The sequence below is a fragment of the Tursiops truncatus genome, chromosome 3 (assembly GCF_011762595.2).
Source record: "Tursiops truncatus isolate mTurTru1 chromosome 3, mTurTru1.mat.Y, whole genome shotgun sequence".
Taxonomy (NCBI): domain Eukaryota; kingdom Metazoa; phylum Chordata; class Mammalia; order Artiodactyla; family Delphinidae; genus Tursiops; species Tursiops truncatus.
In genome coordinates, this window is record NC_047036.1 from 163,019,211 (window position 1) to 163,036,228 (window position 17,018).

The window sequence follows — 17,018 nt, forward strand, 5'->3', positions numbered from 1 at the left end:
TTGTGGCGTGCATGTGGGGATCTAGTTCCCTGACCAGGGATCGAACCCTGGCCCCCTGCATTGGGAGCTCAGAGTCTTACCCACTGGACCACCAGGGAAGTCTCTCATTTTACTATTCTTGTAAGTTTTCTATAGCTTTGAAATTTTTAAGATAAATACCTGAAAAAAATACCCCTATTCCCCTCCCATCCCCAGCGGCAACCCTCCAGTAGGTTTAATAGGCACCCTTGCTTGTGTCTTTCCTTGAAAATGTGCATTGTTTTATATGGGTGTTCTATTATATTTGGTTTTTTACTTTTTTCACCCACTCAGTACTGTACTGCTTGTTTGTTTGTTTTGCATTCTGCTTTGAAGATCCATCTGTACTGCTAATCTCTTGAATCTCTTTTCTTCTAACTTCTGCTAGGTGTCTCAGGGGGTGCGTCCCTCACATCTTACTCCTCTGTCCCCCAAGGATGGAAACCAGGCAGCCTCCACCTCCCCACAGCACAATGAACAGCCTTGGACACGCCCCCTTAGGGACCTGGTGAGAATCTCCCTAGGGGAGAGTACTGGATGCAGAGATACTGGGTCTCTGGGCACACTCAGTTTTGCTATGTGGCCTTCCGGACTAGGTAGCCCCATCACATCCACTGGCTTTGTAGGAGGGTCCCATGTCCCCACATCTCCACCAGCCGTTGGCATTACCCAACTTCTAATTCTCGCCACTCTGACTCACTGTCAAGTGACATCACCATTGCTTTATTTTACATTTCTCGGATTTCTAATCGCTTTGAGTATCTTATTTGCATGATGGCCTTCAGGTTCTCCTCTTCTGTAAATTGCCTGTTCATACTCTTTGCCCATTTTGCACTTTGGGTTGCTATCTTTTTCTTGTTGATTTGCACGTGTTCCTCACAGAGTCTAGATCTGCACTGTCCAATATGATCTAATGTGACACTCTGCTCTCCACATGTGGTTATTGAGCACTTGAAATATGGTTAATACCAATTGAGATGTGCTGTAAGCGTAAAATACATTCTGGATTTCTAAGACTTAGCAGAATGAAAAGAGGATGTAAAATAACGCATCTCGTTAATTAGTTTCTATACTGATTACATGTCAAGATGACAATAATTTGGGTATACTGGGCTAAATAAAAAGTATTATTAAAATTATTTTTACCTGTTTCTTTTTACTATGTTAATGTGGCTACTAGAAAATGTAAAGGCACATATGGGCTTGCATAGTTCTATTAGATAGCACTGGGTTATTGAACGCTTGTCAGTTTCAATAATGATAGATAATGTTTAGGCAGAGCTTCCTATGTGCCAGGCACTGATCTAAGAACTTTATAAACAGTTTAGCTCTCCTAACAACCATGTGAGGTGGATACAGTGTTAGACATTGCAGATGTGGTCTACCACTGTGTCATGTGCCGATTTACTTTGTCCATGTTATCCTTCGTTGGAAAGAAATTTTTAAAAAAATATTCATTTATTTATTTGGCTGTGCTGAGTCTTAGTTGCGGCACGCGGGATTTTTGTTGCCGCCGCATCTGGGATCTTCGTTGCGGCATGCGGGATCTTCAGTAGTGGCATGAGGGATCTTTTAGCTGCAGCATGTGGGATCTAGTTCCCTGACCAGGGATCGAACCCAGGCCTCCTGCTTTGGGAGTGGGGAGTCTTAGCCGCTGCACCACCAGGGAAGTCCCGTTGGAAAGAAATTTTAAATTTCACTGTAATAGAACATATACATTTTGTGGTTTGTGCCTGCGACATGTCATTAAGGAGGCCCTTTGTACCCTTAAATCACAAAGTTTTTTTTTTAACCCATTCTATGGTTTTTCTTATCCTTTGTCTTTTTTCCACCTCTAGTTCATCTCACGTTGTGGGGTAGGATACAGTCATATTTCTCCATAACCTGCACTGCTCACCAGCTGTGGGACCCAGGGTGAGCCCCTTCTCCCTGTATACCCAGTCGCCTCTTCTGTAAAATGGTGATCATAAGAGGACCCCCTTCCTAAAGTCATTATGATTATACTAGGATAAATGAACTATTCTGTGTCAAATGCCTACCATGGTGCTGGGCAGATAGTAATTGCTCAGTGAACATCAGCTGTTATTATTAAGCTGTTGTGGTGAATAACACAGTACTCATAACAGGAACATGATAGAAATAGATACATTTATTATCCCTTACTGTGTGCCAGGCCATGTGCTGGCTGCCTTTCAGGAGTAATTCCACTGGATATCTCCCCCATTTTACAGAGGAGGTGACTGAGGCTCAAAGAAGGGGAGCCACTGGGTTCCAAGTTGCACAGCAACTCACGGGTGTGATGCTTTAGCTCCTCCCCCAGCACTCATGACATCCCTCTGGAGGTGTAGGTTGCATGTGAGGCCTGCTCCCGAGATGTGCGGGACAGGTTAGACCCAGGAAGGACATTGCTGAGAGGCGTTGCCTCGGCCAGAGTGATCTCAGAGTTTGAGCCTGGCTCTTTGTGGCCTGTGGTTTGACTCCCCCTATTAGCTTGGCAGGACTGGACTGACTCAGCAGGATGGGCCTTGAGGGGAAGCAGAGGAGGTAGGCTTGACTGGGCTAGGTCCCGTGGCCCCAAGTCTCAGCCCCAGTGCCAGCAGCTGCCTTTGGGTGCTGGGTTTCAGGAAGTCACCATAAAACCCAACAATAGTGCTGCTTTCTGGAGGGCCAATGGGTAGATCTCCTTTCAAAATACATCTCCAGTCATTTCCTACCACCTCCTTGGTCACCACCTGGTCCAGCCCCATCACCTCCCACAGCCAATTTCTCCCTGATCTCCCAGCTCCACCCTGGATCATCCCCAGGTCTATTCCCCCTCCCCCCAAGCCCTACAGCACCCAGAAGGCACCTGTGAGCACCTAGGTCAGTTCTCACCCTTCCTCTGCTGATGACGCCCACAAAAAAGCCATGTGCCTTTAAAATACTTTGATGAACTATTTCATCTGGAGTCAGGCCTGGCCACACTGATGCCCAGCATAATCTTCCCAAGGAAAGTTGAGCCCCCATTGAGACAAACCAGCCAGACGTCCGCTCCAACTTCCAGGCAAAAGCAAATCATGCCGTGTCCCTCCTGACTCAAGGTCTTTCAACTGGCTTCTCCTCTGCCCCAAGCATGGGGGCCAGTCTCAGAAGGGCCCTGACTCTGGGCCTGTCTCATTCCTGGGCACGCTCCACTTTACTCTCTCCTGCTCTCTCTGTTTCACCCACACCAGGCCTCAAGGGCCTCATGCTTCTGAGCTCAGCCTTGCTTGGTCCACGCCCCTGGTCTGTCTAGGAGCCTCATCCACAGGGCCGCAGCTCCAATGGCCCATCTCTGCACCCTGACAAGCTCCTATCCCTTGGCCTGTGCGCCCGGGGCCCACCATGCATCTTCTCTCCAAGCTCTCCGGTCGTGGGAAGTACTTACTTTGCCTGCTATCACAGGCTGAATGGTGGACCCCCAGAAGATATATGCCCGTGTGCCTGAACCTGTGAATGTGACCTTATTTGGCATGAAGGTCTTGCAGAAGTAATTAAATTAAGGATCTCAAGGTGAGGTCATCCTGGATTTAAATGGGCCCTGAATCCAACGTGTCCTTATAAGAGACAGAAAAGAAGACACAGACACAGGAAGGGGAGATGGCCTCGTGAAGACAGAGGCAGGGATTGGAGTGATTAGCCACAATCCAAGGAACGCCAAGGATTGCTGGCAACAACCAGAAGCCAGGAGAGGTGCATGGAACAGTTTCTCCTTCGGAGCCTCCAGAAGGAACCAACCCTGTTGAAATCTTAGTTTTGGCCTCCTGGCTGCCTGAACTGCAAGAGAATAAATTCCTGTTGTTTCAGGCCACCCAGTTTGTTGTACTTTGTTACAGCAGCCGCAGGAAACTAAAACAGAGGTCTGTGTTTCCTGGAAGACTGTGAGCTCCACGAGTTCCCCCCGCGCCACCCCCCTCTCCCCGCCTCCCTGATGGCTTTGTTTGCCTCTCACTGGGTCCCCTGGGGCCTAGTGTTGAGCTGGCCTTCAGGAACTGTGCCCAATGACTAATACATGAATCCTGAAGTGGAAACAGGATCCTAGGAAATAGGGGCTTTCCTGGAGCCAGATAGAATATCCCCTTCTTCCAGGTGGGAACTGGAAGCAGTAGGGTATGGGGGACCCCTTGCTGGGGGTACCCACCAGCAGACCTCAGGGCTGGGTGTGTTCCTCTGCACACTCCGTGACACGAGCCGTGATATGGCAAGTGTTGCAGGTCCACTTTGTCACCCGATTACTCATTCAATAAACACTCAGAGTGTCAGTTCTGGGCCAAGGGCAGCCCTGGGTGCCAGTGATGCTAAGATTATTAGGGCATGGTTGGTGACCTCAAGGAAACTCAGGTTGCTCAGAAGGACGACCTTCTGGAGTGTTCCCAAGGCTATTGCTCCTCTCTTCATGACAAAGAGGGAAGTTGTCTCACTGATAATCATAGAGTTTGAGAACTCAGAAGAAATCAGACACCACCACGTCCCCCTCTGCCACCAAGCATGGAATCAGCAGGCCGTGAAAGCATTCTCAGGTCCGTGGGAGGGAGCGTGAATTTCTGTACTTTTAAGGACTAGATTTTAATAGAAAATAGATGCTTATTGTTTGCTTTGTGCTATTTGGAAATGGAAGGTTGGTGCGTTGAAATTTCAAGAGACTGATGATATAGCTCAGGGACTTGAAGTTATACAATCAAATGACAGTCTTCCCCCTTCCCCACCCACCCCCTAAAAAAAGGAAAATTAAGACAAAGCAAAAACCAAAACCTTTGCAAGCTCCTGCCTCACTCAGGAAAAGCCAAAGTTCTCTAGTGGCCCAGCAGGCCCTGCACCGTCTGCCCTGCCTTCACCTCCCACTCACCCCTTGCTCTCCTGGCTGTTCCTTAAACTCAGGCATGCTCCTGCTTCAGGGCCTTTTCACAGGCTGTTCCTTCTGCCTGGAAGGTCCTTCCCTCAGTATTCACATGGATCTCCCCTTACCTCCTTCAACACTTTGTTCAAATATCACATTCCCCGTGAGGCATTCACTGACCATGTTACTTAAAACTGCACCCAACACTCCCTACCCACTTGTTTTATATTTCTCCATCACTCTCATCACAGTCTAGCATGTTAGATGATTTATTTATTTATTCTTAATTTTCTTCTTTCTCACTCCACTCACTAGACTGTCAGCTCTGCAAAGGCAGGAGTCTTTGCCAGTTTTGTTCACTGCTGTGTCGCCAGCATCAGGAAGAGGACTGGGCACACTGTAGGTATTCAATAAATATTTACTGAATGGACAATGCTTGTTATGTGTCAGGCACTATGCTGGGTCCTTCAATGATTAACAACTAATGAGAATAATTAATATTTAAGGAGACCTGGGGCAGGTTTACCCCAACTGCCTTAGAAATATGTTTGTGTTAATTGCCCACTTGCTCCATGCCAGGCCTGTGTGAAGTTCTTCTCAGGGGTTAGCTGTCTGAGTTCTGGCTCTGGGGGAGTGAGAAAGTTGGGAGTGGCTATGATTAGTCCTGTTTCACATGGGAGGAAACTGAGGCTCTGAGAGATTTGTTATTTGTCCAGGGGAATGCAGTGAGCAGAATTCGAACTCAGCACAGTCACGCTCCAGAAGCTAAGTTCTTAATACCACGTTCTTTTGCCTCCCCAATGCCCTACCTTGCCCAGTTTTCACACCTCTATGAAGTCTGTACCTTCATTAGCCCTGTTTTTAAAGGAGGCCACTGAGACTCAGAGAAGTGAAGTCACTTGCCCAAGAACACACAGCTGCAGAGTGGCAGAGCTGGGAATCAAACCCAGGGCTGCTCAGTCCTAGAGCCTGATGCTCCACTGCTGCTGTCGAGTGAGCAGGTGGTGACAAGACAGCATGGGAGTGAGCCTGCTTTAGGTACAGTTTCCTCAAGTTGGGTGAGGGCTGGGGTGGAGCTGTGGGTCTCAGGGGCTTGCCTGGGGATTTGGTTCCTGGACCTGACCCGAGAGCACTGACCCAGAAGACCTTGGACTCCCCTCAGTCTTTAGAGTTACCAGTTGTGGGCTGAGAAACTTTCACATTGGGATACAAAGATAACTGACACACAGTGCTTGTTCTGTGCCAGGCCCCGTTGTGTGCTTATATATCTATATCTGAAAATCCTTACAACCCTAGAAGTACTATTATTATGCCTATTTTACACTTGAAGAAACTGAGGCACAGAGAGGTTAAGTCACTTGCTCAAGGTCACACAGCTAGAAAGTGATCGAGCTGAGATTCAAACCTAGAAGCAGGAGCAATGATAGAGGAGAGGTAGGGGCCATCAAACATTGAACTAGATCTTCACACCCACCTGAGCAGGCCTGGCAGAATCAGTGTGTAGAAAAACAGAAGTGAGGAAGCTATTTCCATGACATGTGAGAAAAAAAAAAAACACATAGCATACAGTATGTACCACTAGTACAAAAAAAGAAAAATATATTCGTGCAGCATCTCAGAAGGAAATGCACAGGAGACACTGGGAACATTCACTGGGGGTGGACTCAAAAGCAGGGTGGGAGGGAGAATTTTTAACTCTATGTGCCCTTGTAAATTTGGTACTGCGATTACCTAGCCAAAAATTGAAACTGAACATTTAGAAATTATGCTTATGCTTATATAAGCAGACTCTCTCTGGGAGGACGCACAAAAAACATTTTTAAAAAAGGAAAAATTTTCTAATGCCATGGCTTGTCTATAGTGGTTCTGAGGAGGGAGGGGACTCGACTTTTCACCACAGGCCGAATGTAAATTTTGAGTTTTCTACTGTTTGCATCAATGCGACACTCCTGGTGCGATGGATGAAGATGAAGTGGGCCCAAAAAAGAGGCAGCTCCACATGCACCGACATGGAAGGAACTCTGAAACGTGGTCAGATAGGCAGCATGGGAAAGTAAAAAAGATCCATTAACTGGAAGCTACGGAGGAGGAGAGGTCCACTTGCAGACAACCAGACACTTGACACACACAACCGCGCCCAGCGTGGGCAAAAGCTGTACGTCTGAGGGGCAGGCTTTCTGTCCACTAGGGTCCTTTCTGTCTTTTTCACTGTGAACATTTTCCTAGACTCACGCTGCCCCATCCACCGCCCTGGTTAGGTTATTGCTCTAAATAAGTTACCAGAACTGTGACACATTGAGGCTTTGTGCACGTTCGTGCTGGTGGCCCTTGGATATGAAGTTCACAGGCACCTGCTATGTAATGAGGGAGACGGGGGCGGGGGGATTGGCAGCCCTGGGGGTCTGTGACCCCAACCAAGGCCAGGGCCAATTCTGCAGTAAATGTCATCTTGGTCCCTGGTTCAGTGAACAAATCTTGTGATAAGGTCCCTTTTGGCTCTGATACTCCAGGGGTCACCTCCCAACTAGGATGGCCTCTCTGGGCTCCACATGGCTGCCCTTCTAAGACACCCAGGTCTTACCCAAGTCACCGCTAACCACGTGTGGCTACAGCTACCAAGCAACTTCTATTGAATCTTAAAGAATTTGTTTTAAAAGACATAAAACATTCCCATCACTGAAGAAAGTTCTCTTGGACAGCACTGCTCTTAGACTGTTTTCAGTGGTTAAATTCTTTCAGTGGGAAGGGAAAGCCACTCCTACGTTGACGTTAAACATGGTGTTATTTAAGTTTTTACATCAAGACGTTTCGTAGCAAAATAGCAATACATTGTTTTCCGCCTGTGTAATTACTTACCTTAAAATAAAACCAGTTCCTTAAAAAAAGTTGCAAAGTAAAAGCAGTTTCAGTGGCCTGCAAATAAAGGGAGGGCAGGAAATAGGTCTTCACCAGGGCAGGGCCAGCCCTGGGCTGGAATCCTAGTCTGGTTTGGCCAGGGTCTGCCTGACACCAGCCTGTTCTAGCAAGTAAGGAGTGGGGGGAGATACCTACACCTCCCTTTGGCCCCAGCAACCAGACCTTGGAATATTGGGAGGGGACCTGCTTAACTCTGGCCCCAACCTTCACAGAAAGCAAGCTGAGTCCACTGGGCTCTCCGGATGCCTGGATCGAGCCCTGTGGGTTGCTGTTATCCACACCACATCCAGCTCAAGGAGGGTGACTTCTCTCTCCCTTGCAGAGGACTCCTGCCTTCTGCTCACCCCTCCCTCCCGCCCACCCACCCTGGCCGCCTTTGGAGGGCTGCCCAGACCCCACCCCAGCCCGTCAGCAGAGCCCTCAAACAGAGTCACAGGACCGCTCCCCTGAGGTTTAGCATCAGTCTTTAATGCTGTCACACTGCACACTGACAAGTCACACACTTTGGTCTTGTGTTGGCAGTGGCAACTTACAAGGAGTCTAAAGGTCTGAGCACCAGACTGGCCTGCAAGGAACAGATACTTGTTCCTACATGCCTCCCCCCCGCCCCCACCAGGTTCCTTCCGAATTCCATCATGGCCCCTTACAGAGAGCAGCAGCTGCTGTGGACTGGTTTCATTTGAGTGCACACCAACTTTACACGGAATTATAAAAACATATTTACAGACGTTCCACAGTGCTCCTGTAATCAGAAGCAAAGACCCTTTTATCAAAAGGGATTATACCTAGGGCTGTGCAAAATGCAAAAGGATCAGATCCTTTTGAGAGTCCAGAGTCCGTTAAATGAAAAATCACCTGGGCCACTGGTAAATCCCAGGTGTGCCAAAAGATTGCCTTACAGAAAAGGAAAGTGAGCGCGCCCAGCCTGGGAGCCAGGGGTTGAGAGGACCCCCTGCTCCGGCCAGGGCCCCAGACGCTCGAGGGAGAGGCAGCTGCTCAAGTTGCTCGCTCACTGGAGGCCGGCTCCCTTGGTCTTGCTGGAACGAGAGAGAGGTATTGCTTGTGGGAGCCGGCCAGGCAGTTCGGCAAAAATAGTCTAGGTTCTCAATTTGAGATGGCAAGAGAAAAGACGGGATTCTTCAGGGGAAGAGTAAGACGTGGGAGACAAATACAGAATAAAACATGAACTGATTACACAACAAAAACTGAGGAGTGTACAAGACCTGGTAACCAAGAAGGCAGGTCCATACCACGTCTAACATCTGCAAGCAAAGGGACTACAGAGGGATCAAGTCCAGCTGTGGGTCTGCCTCTCCCCCTGGGCAGGGCCTGGGGGAGGAGGGTGTGGGCCCATCCCGGAGGGCGGCAGGACCCAGTGGGGCAGACTGGACTGCCTTTTCCTGCTGTCCCCACCACCTGCCACCCTATCGCTCGAAAAACCACTTAAGTCTAGTGCACGACTTTAAAAGATTGTGTAATATATTCTCTGGAAAACAGTACGAAAGCCCGCCCTGGGCCCTCCCGCCCTCTCGCGGGTCCACAGCTGGTGGAACAGTCTGGAAATCCTTGAGCTCTGGAAAGGTCCCTGGTCAATCCTTGGGGAACACAGTTGACTATATCGGAAGAACCTGCTCAAGAACGGTTCTTGACGTCTGGGGAATCCTCTCGGGGAAGATCACTTCAAACTCAATAATAAGGTCTCCACGTTTCTCGGGCATTTTGGGGAGAGGAAGTCCTTCTCCAGGAACTTTTCGCCGCATGCCAGGCCTGATGACATCTTTGAATACAACAGGTATGGTCCTGCCGTCCAGAGTTGGGACATTCACTGTACAGCCACACAGAGCCTTGGAAAGCAAATGGACAACATTAGATAGAGAGTAGCTTCGGAAGCTCACATCCTGCCCAGAGGCTGTTTAATGTAAGGTAAGCACCATGAGGCCTTTGTAGCTAAGACCCTGCCCCCAGATCCACCCAGGTCACCAGCACAGAAGCTCTGGAAAAACAGAGCCCTGGAAAGTCTTGTTGCTACTGCACCTCCCAAGCCTGGCACACACCAAGAGCTCAGAAATATGTGTCAAGCAAATACTGAACTGTGTCAAAAAGCAGACTTCTCCCTCCACAGACGTTGCCCTGCCTAGTGCCTTACCTCGCGAAGGGTGATCCTGGCTGGGTAAATGACATCAGAGCCATCTCTCTTAAAGATATTGTGTGGCTTGTCCTTTAAAACAAAGACGATGTCGGCTGGAATGTTGTTGGAGGTCTGGTCTCCTTCCTTGGGGAAGGTGATTTTGGTCCCTTCTTTCCACCCCCGCTTCACTTCAATGGTCAAGATTTTGTCTTCGTTGCGAATGCTCTTTCCATCAGGGTTCAGCCGCTTATGAGAGATTTTCATTTTCTTGGTACAGCCGCTATAGATCTCTTCAAGTGATACCCTGAGGTCATGGGTGACAGGGGGATCTTGCTTCCTTCGGGTGGGCTCTTGGGCAGGGCGGGAGCGGCCAAAGTTCATGTTGGTGAAGCCACCCATGCCCATGGGGAAGCCTGAGAATGGGTCATCGATGTCCATGCCTTCCTCCCCGTTGCGCTGCCCAAAAAAGGTGTCAAAGGGATTTCGGCCACCGAAGAACTCAGCAAACATGGCGTGAGGGTCTCCATGGAATGTGTAGCTGAAAGAGGTACCGTTAGCACCACCGCTGCTCCCGCCACTGGGGCCACTGCCCTTTAGGCCTGAAAAGCAAAAGCAGAAGAAATCAGATGGCTGGCTAGAAGCTTAGCTCTCCAGGAGCTTTCTTTAAGGAAAAAAGCTTAGAAGTCATTGCGGGAGGGATTTTTTTAGCCTGTCTGGGAAGAATAACGAAGAACCCCAAGCTTTTACCTCCCACTTGCAGCGGCAAAAACAGAACCCTTACTCCCCAAGGTAGGTAGTTCATTGTGGCATGACAGTAGTGAAAGGCTCAAGCTCTGAGATGGCCATATCTCTTGGGGTCACCCAGATCCTCACACCTGAGTAACCCATCCTTCCTGCAATGTTATAAGGAGTACAAAGAATTCACTAACAGATCCGATGAAAAAAGCACAACCCAGGATCAATTTTCACTAAATGTTTACTCCTAAATACTTGAGGACTAGAGACGTGTGGGGGAGTAGAGATGAAGGTGAAACTGTAAACGGAGACTTTCAAATTCTCACACCCTGGCACTTACTACCATCATTCTTATACAAAAAGTCACTTATTTCTGAAGACCAAGCCCAGAAGCCAGCCTGAGTCATCAACGGACAACTGGACACCAAGAACGCTTTCTTTTTCCCTGAAGAGAGCTACCCCGGGGAGGCTGGGCAGAGACAGGCCCCATTGCTCCATACACCTTGACGGCCGACCTACGTGCCCGGCACGGCACGGAGCCAAGTAAGCACTTTACAGTGATTACCTCACTCCACCCTCGGAGAGCTCCGGGAGGTCGCTCGGCATTAACTGTCACTCTCGTTTGCAGGCTCACTACACGCAGGCTGTGCCCGGCGCTCAGCCAGAGGCCCCGCCCTGCACCTCGCCCAGGTGAGCCTAGGGCCCGCGGGGCCACAATGCCACCACTCAAGCTAGGCCTCCGAACCCTCTCCTTCAGCACCCCGGACCGATCGGGGCCGTGGGCGGAGGCGGGAGCCCAGGGAGGGGCAGTCCCAGACATACTAGAAGCTTCTGGGCGAGCAGCGCAGCAAGGGCTGCTCCTCCCATCGGGCGGCCGCCTATCCGAGACCGGAGGCCCGTGTGGCCAGAGGGCGGGGGCTGCTCGCCCCCGGGGGCCGGGGCGTCCCCCACTCCCCGGGACACCGCAGCGTGGCCGCTGTGCCTCGGTTTCTCCGCCTGTCAAAAGACGGGGCCGCGCCCCCGGCCGCGAGCGCGCACACTACCTTCCTCCCCATAGCGGTCGAAGATCTCGCGCTTGCGCGGGTCGCTGAGCACGTCGTAGGCCTCGGCGATCTCCTTGAACTTCTCCTCGGCGCCGGGCTCCTTGTTCTTGTCCGGGTGGTAACGCAGCGCCTGGCGACGGTAGGCCCTCTTGATCTCCTCATCCGACGCACCGCGGGCCAGGCCCAGCGTCTGGTAATAGTCCTTGCCCATTGCCTGCGCCTGCCGCTCGCCGCCCAGCTGTAGCCGTCCCCCGGCTCCGCCGACCCCCGCTCCCGGAGTCTATATACCCGCCCGGCGGAAGCTTCCAGAGCCCGCCAGCCCACTCCAGAACCTTCCTCCCCGCCCCCTACGCAGTTTCGACCAATCGCCGCCGCCCAGGCTGCGACGCGCAACATCCGGGACGGGGCCGCGCCGCCAACAGCCCCCTGCGCGCGGCCACGCCCCTTCCCGCTCCGCCCTCGGCAACGCCTCCCCGTGGCGCACGCCCCCGGGAGGCGGAGGCCCCGCCCACCCCCCGCGGGAACCAATAGAGATTTTGCTTTACTGCTCCTGACGACCCGGCCGGCCGCGCAGCCCGCCCCCTGCCTGGGTCAATAGGTTACGATGCGCTGCTCCGGGAAGGGGCGGGGTCGGAGAAGGCCCCGCCCCTTCCGTAGCAGAAGCAAACGTGCCCGCTCTTATCTCACGGGGCGTGGGAATCAGTTCCTGCCAGGAGTCTCGGGGCGGGGGAGTTACCTAATCTTTCATTGCCCCAGACACCCACCCTGCTTCTGGGACTAAAATTATCCACCCGCCCTCTTCTACCGGCTGTGGGTAGAATGCACTTGGGAGCCCCGGTACTGTCCCTGTCCTCACCTATACAGTACCCTGTAAAGCGAGGTGAGCACCCGGGACCAAAGTTCATCTCCCTGGAGAGGTCTTCTCAGTCCAGCTCCTTAAGTCTTTCAGTTTACCGTATTCTCAAGAACCCCTGCCACTGAAATTTGAAATTACCCTGTTCCTTGGTTTTCATGCTAAATGTCACCCTTCTCCCAGCCTGCGACCGCCACGAGGGCAGGGACTGGGTCTTGTCAGTGCTGGGTCTCTAGTGGCAGAAACGTGTCTGGAACCGACGCTTCGTAAATATTCCTGGCTGTTTTTAATACACCTTCTTTTTCCCCTCCCCACTACCTTTATGATTTGGGGGAGACATGGGCGTGTCATACACCTCTCAAGACCTCTGTTTCCTCATCTGTGGGCAACATGATCCCTTTCAGCTCTGAGAGTCTGGGGTGTCTGTGGTCAAGGGCAGGGCTGACGGGGTAAGAAGGCTCAGAAAGGGGTACCACCTGAGAAGGGAAGAGGGGTGGGTAGGTGGTGGTGCCCTGTGAAGGGGAGAGTTTCCTGGAAGAACTGCTTGGGAGGTCTGGGCGGTGTGACACTGGCTCTGGAGCCAGACAGCCCGGTTTCATTCTTGGTTCCAGCTCTTCCTGGCTGTGTGATCTTGGGCTGGTTACTGAGCCTTCCAGGGCCTTTAGCTTCCTCATCTGTACAATGGGGGTAGTAGTTGTACCTGCCTCATAGGGCTTTGAAGTTGACGTTGATTCAACATTTGTGAAGTGCCCAGGACAGGCCTGGCCTAGAGGAAGTGCTGTCAAAGGGGTGACTAGCCATCTGGTTGAATGGTGGGCTGCTGAGCCACCCGTTTCCTGGCAAAAAGCTTCTGGTAGCTACTGCCCTTGTGCAGGCTGGAACTCCTGAGAAAGATGCCATGGCCTTCCCCTGCTGTCTAGCAGGGGGATTCCGGCCATCCCTGGCCACCCCGACCCCAGGGTAACCGTGTCAGTAAGGACTCTGGACTAGGACACACACCAGCTGACCTGGGAGGATGAGTCTGGGCTGGGTGCCCAGGGGCACAGCACTGCAGGGTTCCTGAACCAATCGTGGAGGGGAGAGAGTTTGATTTTTTTAAAAGCTACATAAACAGATAGCGGGAGAGTCACCATGGGGAAAAACTCAGAGCTTGTGGATTTCCTCACACTTATAAATTTAAGAGTTAACAGATGTGGCAGCCTCCAAGGGTCTTCACATAGCCCTGAGTGGGCCAAAAACATCATGTGAAGGGTGTCCTTGTGTTTAGGGGCAACCTGAGAGCTGGGAACTCTCCCTTCCTTGAGCGAGCCTGGGTCATGTTCAGGAAGTTTTAATTGTTCAACCCCCCCCCCAAAAGAAAAAAACAAAAACTCAACATCTCTTCTTATGGCTATGATTCTTTGACCTGGACACTCACTGGGCACTTTGGAATGTTATTGGAAAAGTGGCCTCTGCAGAAATCTCAGCACAGGTTTGAGCTCTCAACTCAGAGAAGAAGAGAAGATGTGATGGGTAGTTGTATGCATCGACTTGGCCAGGCACTTGTACCCAGTTATTCAATTAAACACTAAGTGCTGCTGTGAAGGTGTTTTGTAGATGTGGTTAGCTTAACATCTATAATCAGTTGACTCTAAGTACAGGAGATGACCATTGGTATTGTGGGTGGACCTCATCCAATCAGTTGAAAGGCTTCAAAAGCAAACTGAGGGAATTCCCTGGCGGTGCAGTGGTTAGGGTTCTGCGCTCTCACTGCCGAAGGCCTTAAAAGCAAATACTGAGGTTTCCCTGAGAATGAAGCATCAATTCCTGGCCAAGAGTTTCCAGCCTGCTGGTCTGCCCTACAGATTTCAGACTTGCCTTGCCAGCCCCCACAATCGTGTGAGCCAATGCCTGAAATAAATCTCTTAATACACAGACACACTCACAAACACATATATCCTACTGGTTCTGTTTCTTTGGTATCCAATAGAACCCTAATGTAAGAACTAAGCAGGACTTCCCTGGTGGCGCGATGGTTGAGAATCCACCTGCCAATGCAGGGGACACAGGTTCGATCCCTGGTCCAGGAAGCTCCCACATGCTGTGGAGCAACTACTACTACTGAGCCTGCGCTCTTAGAGCCCACGAGCCACAAGTACTGAAGCCTGCATGCCCTAGAGCCTGCGCGCCGCAACAAGAGAAGCCACCGCAATGAGAAGCCCGCGCACCGCAACAAAAAGCAGCCCCCGCTCACTGCAACCAGAGAATGCCCGCGCGCAGCAACGAAGACCCAACACAGCCAAAAATAAATTAAAAAATAAAAAGAACTAAGCAGGTGAGTCTGGAGTCGGTCAGCCTCCGTTGAAATCCTGGACCCACTATTTACTTATTTACTGCCTGTGTGATCTTGCACAACTTGCTCTACCTCTCGAATTGCTAGGCATGTCCTCCATAAAATGGGATAAGGGTAGATCTTACCTCCCAGGGTTGCTATGTGGATGAATTTGAGAGGGGCCAGGAAATGAACATCATAATAATAGCTAACACTGACATGGTCCTACTCTGTGTCAAGCCGGTTCCAAGCACTTGGTCTGTATTAACTCATTTAATCCTGACAATAATCCTATGAGCTTGGACTATCATTACCTCTGTTTTACCGGTAGGGAAACTGAGGCTCTGAGAGGTCATGTGACTTGCCTGAGGTCACCCAGTGAATAAAATGCTGAGGTGTAAAGTGTGTGGCATACTGAGTATTTATGAGTATTAACATGACATTAACATTAACGTAAACATCAGCTTACGTTAAGATGTGATTCAGATGATGATAAAGACTTAATTTTTTTTAAAAAAGCATCGCCATTTTTTTCAACTCTTCTCTTCATGAAAAAGAACTTCAAAAGCATTACAGCCATACAAGCTAACAATCTTCCCCTGGTGGAATACCCATGTGAAATAAAAACCTGTGTTCACATAAAAACCCATGAGCAAATGGTTATCAAGGCTTTATTTTTCATTACCAACAGCCATTAAAACCTAAATATCCTTCAGTGGGTGAATGAATAAACTGTGATCTGGCAACATGATGGAATACTATTCGGCCATAAAAAAAGACTGAGCTACTGACACAGGAAACAATGCAGAGGAACCTCAAGTGCATTATGTTAATGAAAGAAGCCAGATTCAAAAGTCTATTTACTGTGTGATTCCATTTTAAAGGACCTCTGGAAAAGGCAAGAGTATTGATGCAGAAATTGGATCAGTGGTTGCCAGGGGCTGGGATCTGCTGCAAAGGGATACAGGGGAATTTGGGGGGATGATGGAAATGTTCTGTATCTTGACTGTGGTGGTGGTTACATGTCTGTATTTATTCAGAACTGTACACTAAAAAAGGTGAATTTTACTGTATGTAAATTATACGTCAATAAGAAGAAAGAAAATAAATCCCATGGACTTAAAAATAAAAATTAAAAAGGCAGACAAGATAGAACTTGGGAAACCTCTCTCTGGGGCTCCTGACACAGTGGAAAGTTGCTAACCAGCCCTGGCTTGTCTGCTATAGGCTTTACCTTCCCTCACACAGCTCTGAATCAGCTTGATCACACACCCAAAAACAAGCCAAGCCAGGTTCCTGGAAGAGTCAAGATCTTATCTTACTTGCATGTGGGAAATAGAATTTCCCCTTTGGAAACTGCTCTAAGGGACTTATCACATTTGGCTCAGCAAATACCAAATGTATTTACTTGTCACCATTATGAATCAGCCACTGTGCTGGACATTCTAGCTGTCCCTACCAACAGGTATAGTCAGAGCCGTGGTACAGTGTCATGAATGGCTTGAACAAAGTGGCCAGTCTTCATTCTGAGGGTGGATTTGGTTTCTGCTGGCAGACTGATTACTGGAAGCCAGGTGAGGCCAACAAGGGGTCCTCACACGTGTAATACCCATCAAAAACAAAGGACTTCTTTGCAGGCTGGATCATGCCTTTCTATGCATTTCTTGTAGGTGAGGAGAGGGACGGAAATTATTTTTATGCCTCGGCTGGCACACAGCATAGTAGGTTCACAAAATTATTTGGTGCCTGTTGAGTGAGTTCAGGGCTCAGGGAAGCAGTCTCGAAAGGGAAATTCCAGAATGTTCTGAGTCTGTAGGAATGTGTGTGGAATCTCCAAAAATGACATCTATTTGGACACCAGACGCCTTGCCTAGCTGGAACCCAGTGATAGGGAAGACATGCTTACTCAGACCACATTGGAGAAGCTGGAAATTGGCAGAACTGGCAAAGTAGCAAAACATGGCTGGGTTTTAGGGGTTCAACCCTGCCCCCTCAGCATCTCAGAAGTAGACACCTCAAGTAACTCAACTTCGTACGATTTAAACTTGTGGCCTCTGAGCGAGTAGTCCCCCATCCCCCTCCATGAGGCCAGGGAATGAGGCCTGTTGGTACATAAAGGATCTCAAGATACTGTGAGCCCCACAACTGCTAACAGGAAG

General features: G+C 50.0%; 1 protein-coding gene across 1 annotated transcript; it reads right to left on the bottom strand.

Moving 5' to 3' along the window:
• Window positions 1–8,236: 8,236 nt before the first annotated feature.
• DNAJB1 (DnaJ heat shock protein family (Hsp40) member B1) lies at window positions 8,237–11,979 on the bottom strand. The gene is made up of 3 exons (XM_004312276.4): window positions 11,696–11,979; window positions 9,936–10,516; window positions 8,237–9,633 (listed from the first exon to the last, which is right to left on the bottom strand). The coding sequence occupies exons 1-3, from the start codon at window positions 11,904–11,906 to the stop codon at window positions 9,403–9,405; spliced, it is 1,023 nt and encodes a 340-aa protein (XP_004312324.1). The 5' UTR covers window positions 11,907–11,979; the 3' UTR covers window positions 8,237–9,402.
• Between the last annotated feature and the right edge of the window lie 5,039 nt (window positions 11,980–17,018).

What these genes read in the sequence shown, in the direction of transcription:
- DNAJB1 (XM_004312276.4), bottom strand. Translation starts at nt 11,906, where the DNA reads ATGGGCAAGGACTATTACCAGACGCTGGGCCTGGCCCGCGGTGCGTCG. An exon ending in CGACCGCTATGGGGAGGAAG is followed by an intron (nt 10,517 to 11,695) that starts GTAGTGTGCGCG and finishes TTTGCTTTTCAG; the next exon opens with GCCTAAAGGGCAGTGGCCCC. An exon ending in CCAGGATCACCCTTCGCGAG is followed by an intron (nt 9,634 to 9,935) that starts GTAAGGCACTAG and finishes TTGCTTTCCAAG; the next exon opens with GCTCTGTGTGGCTGTACAGT.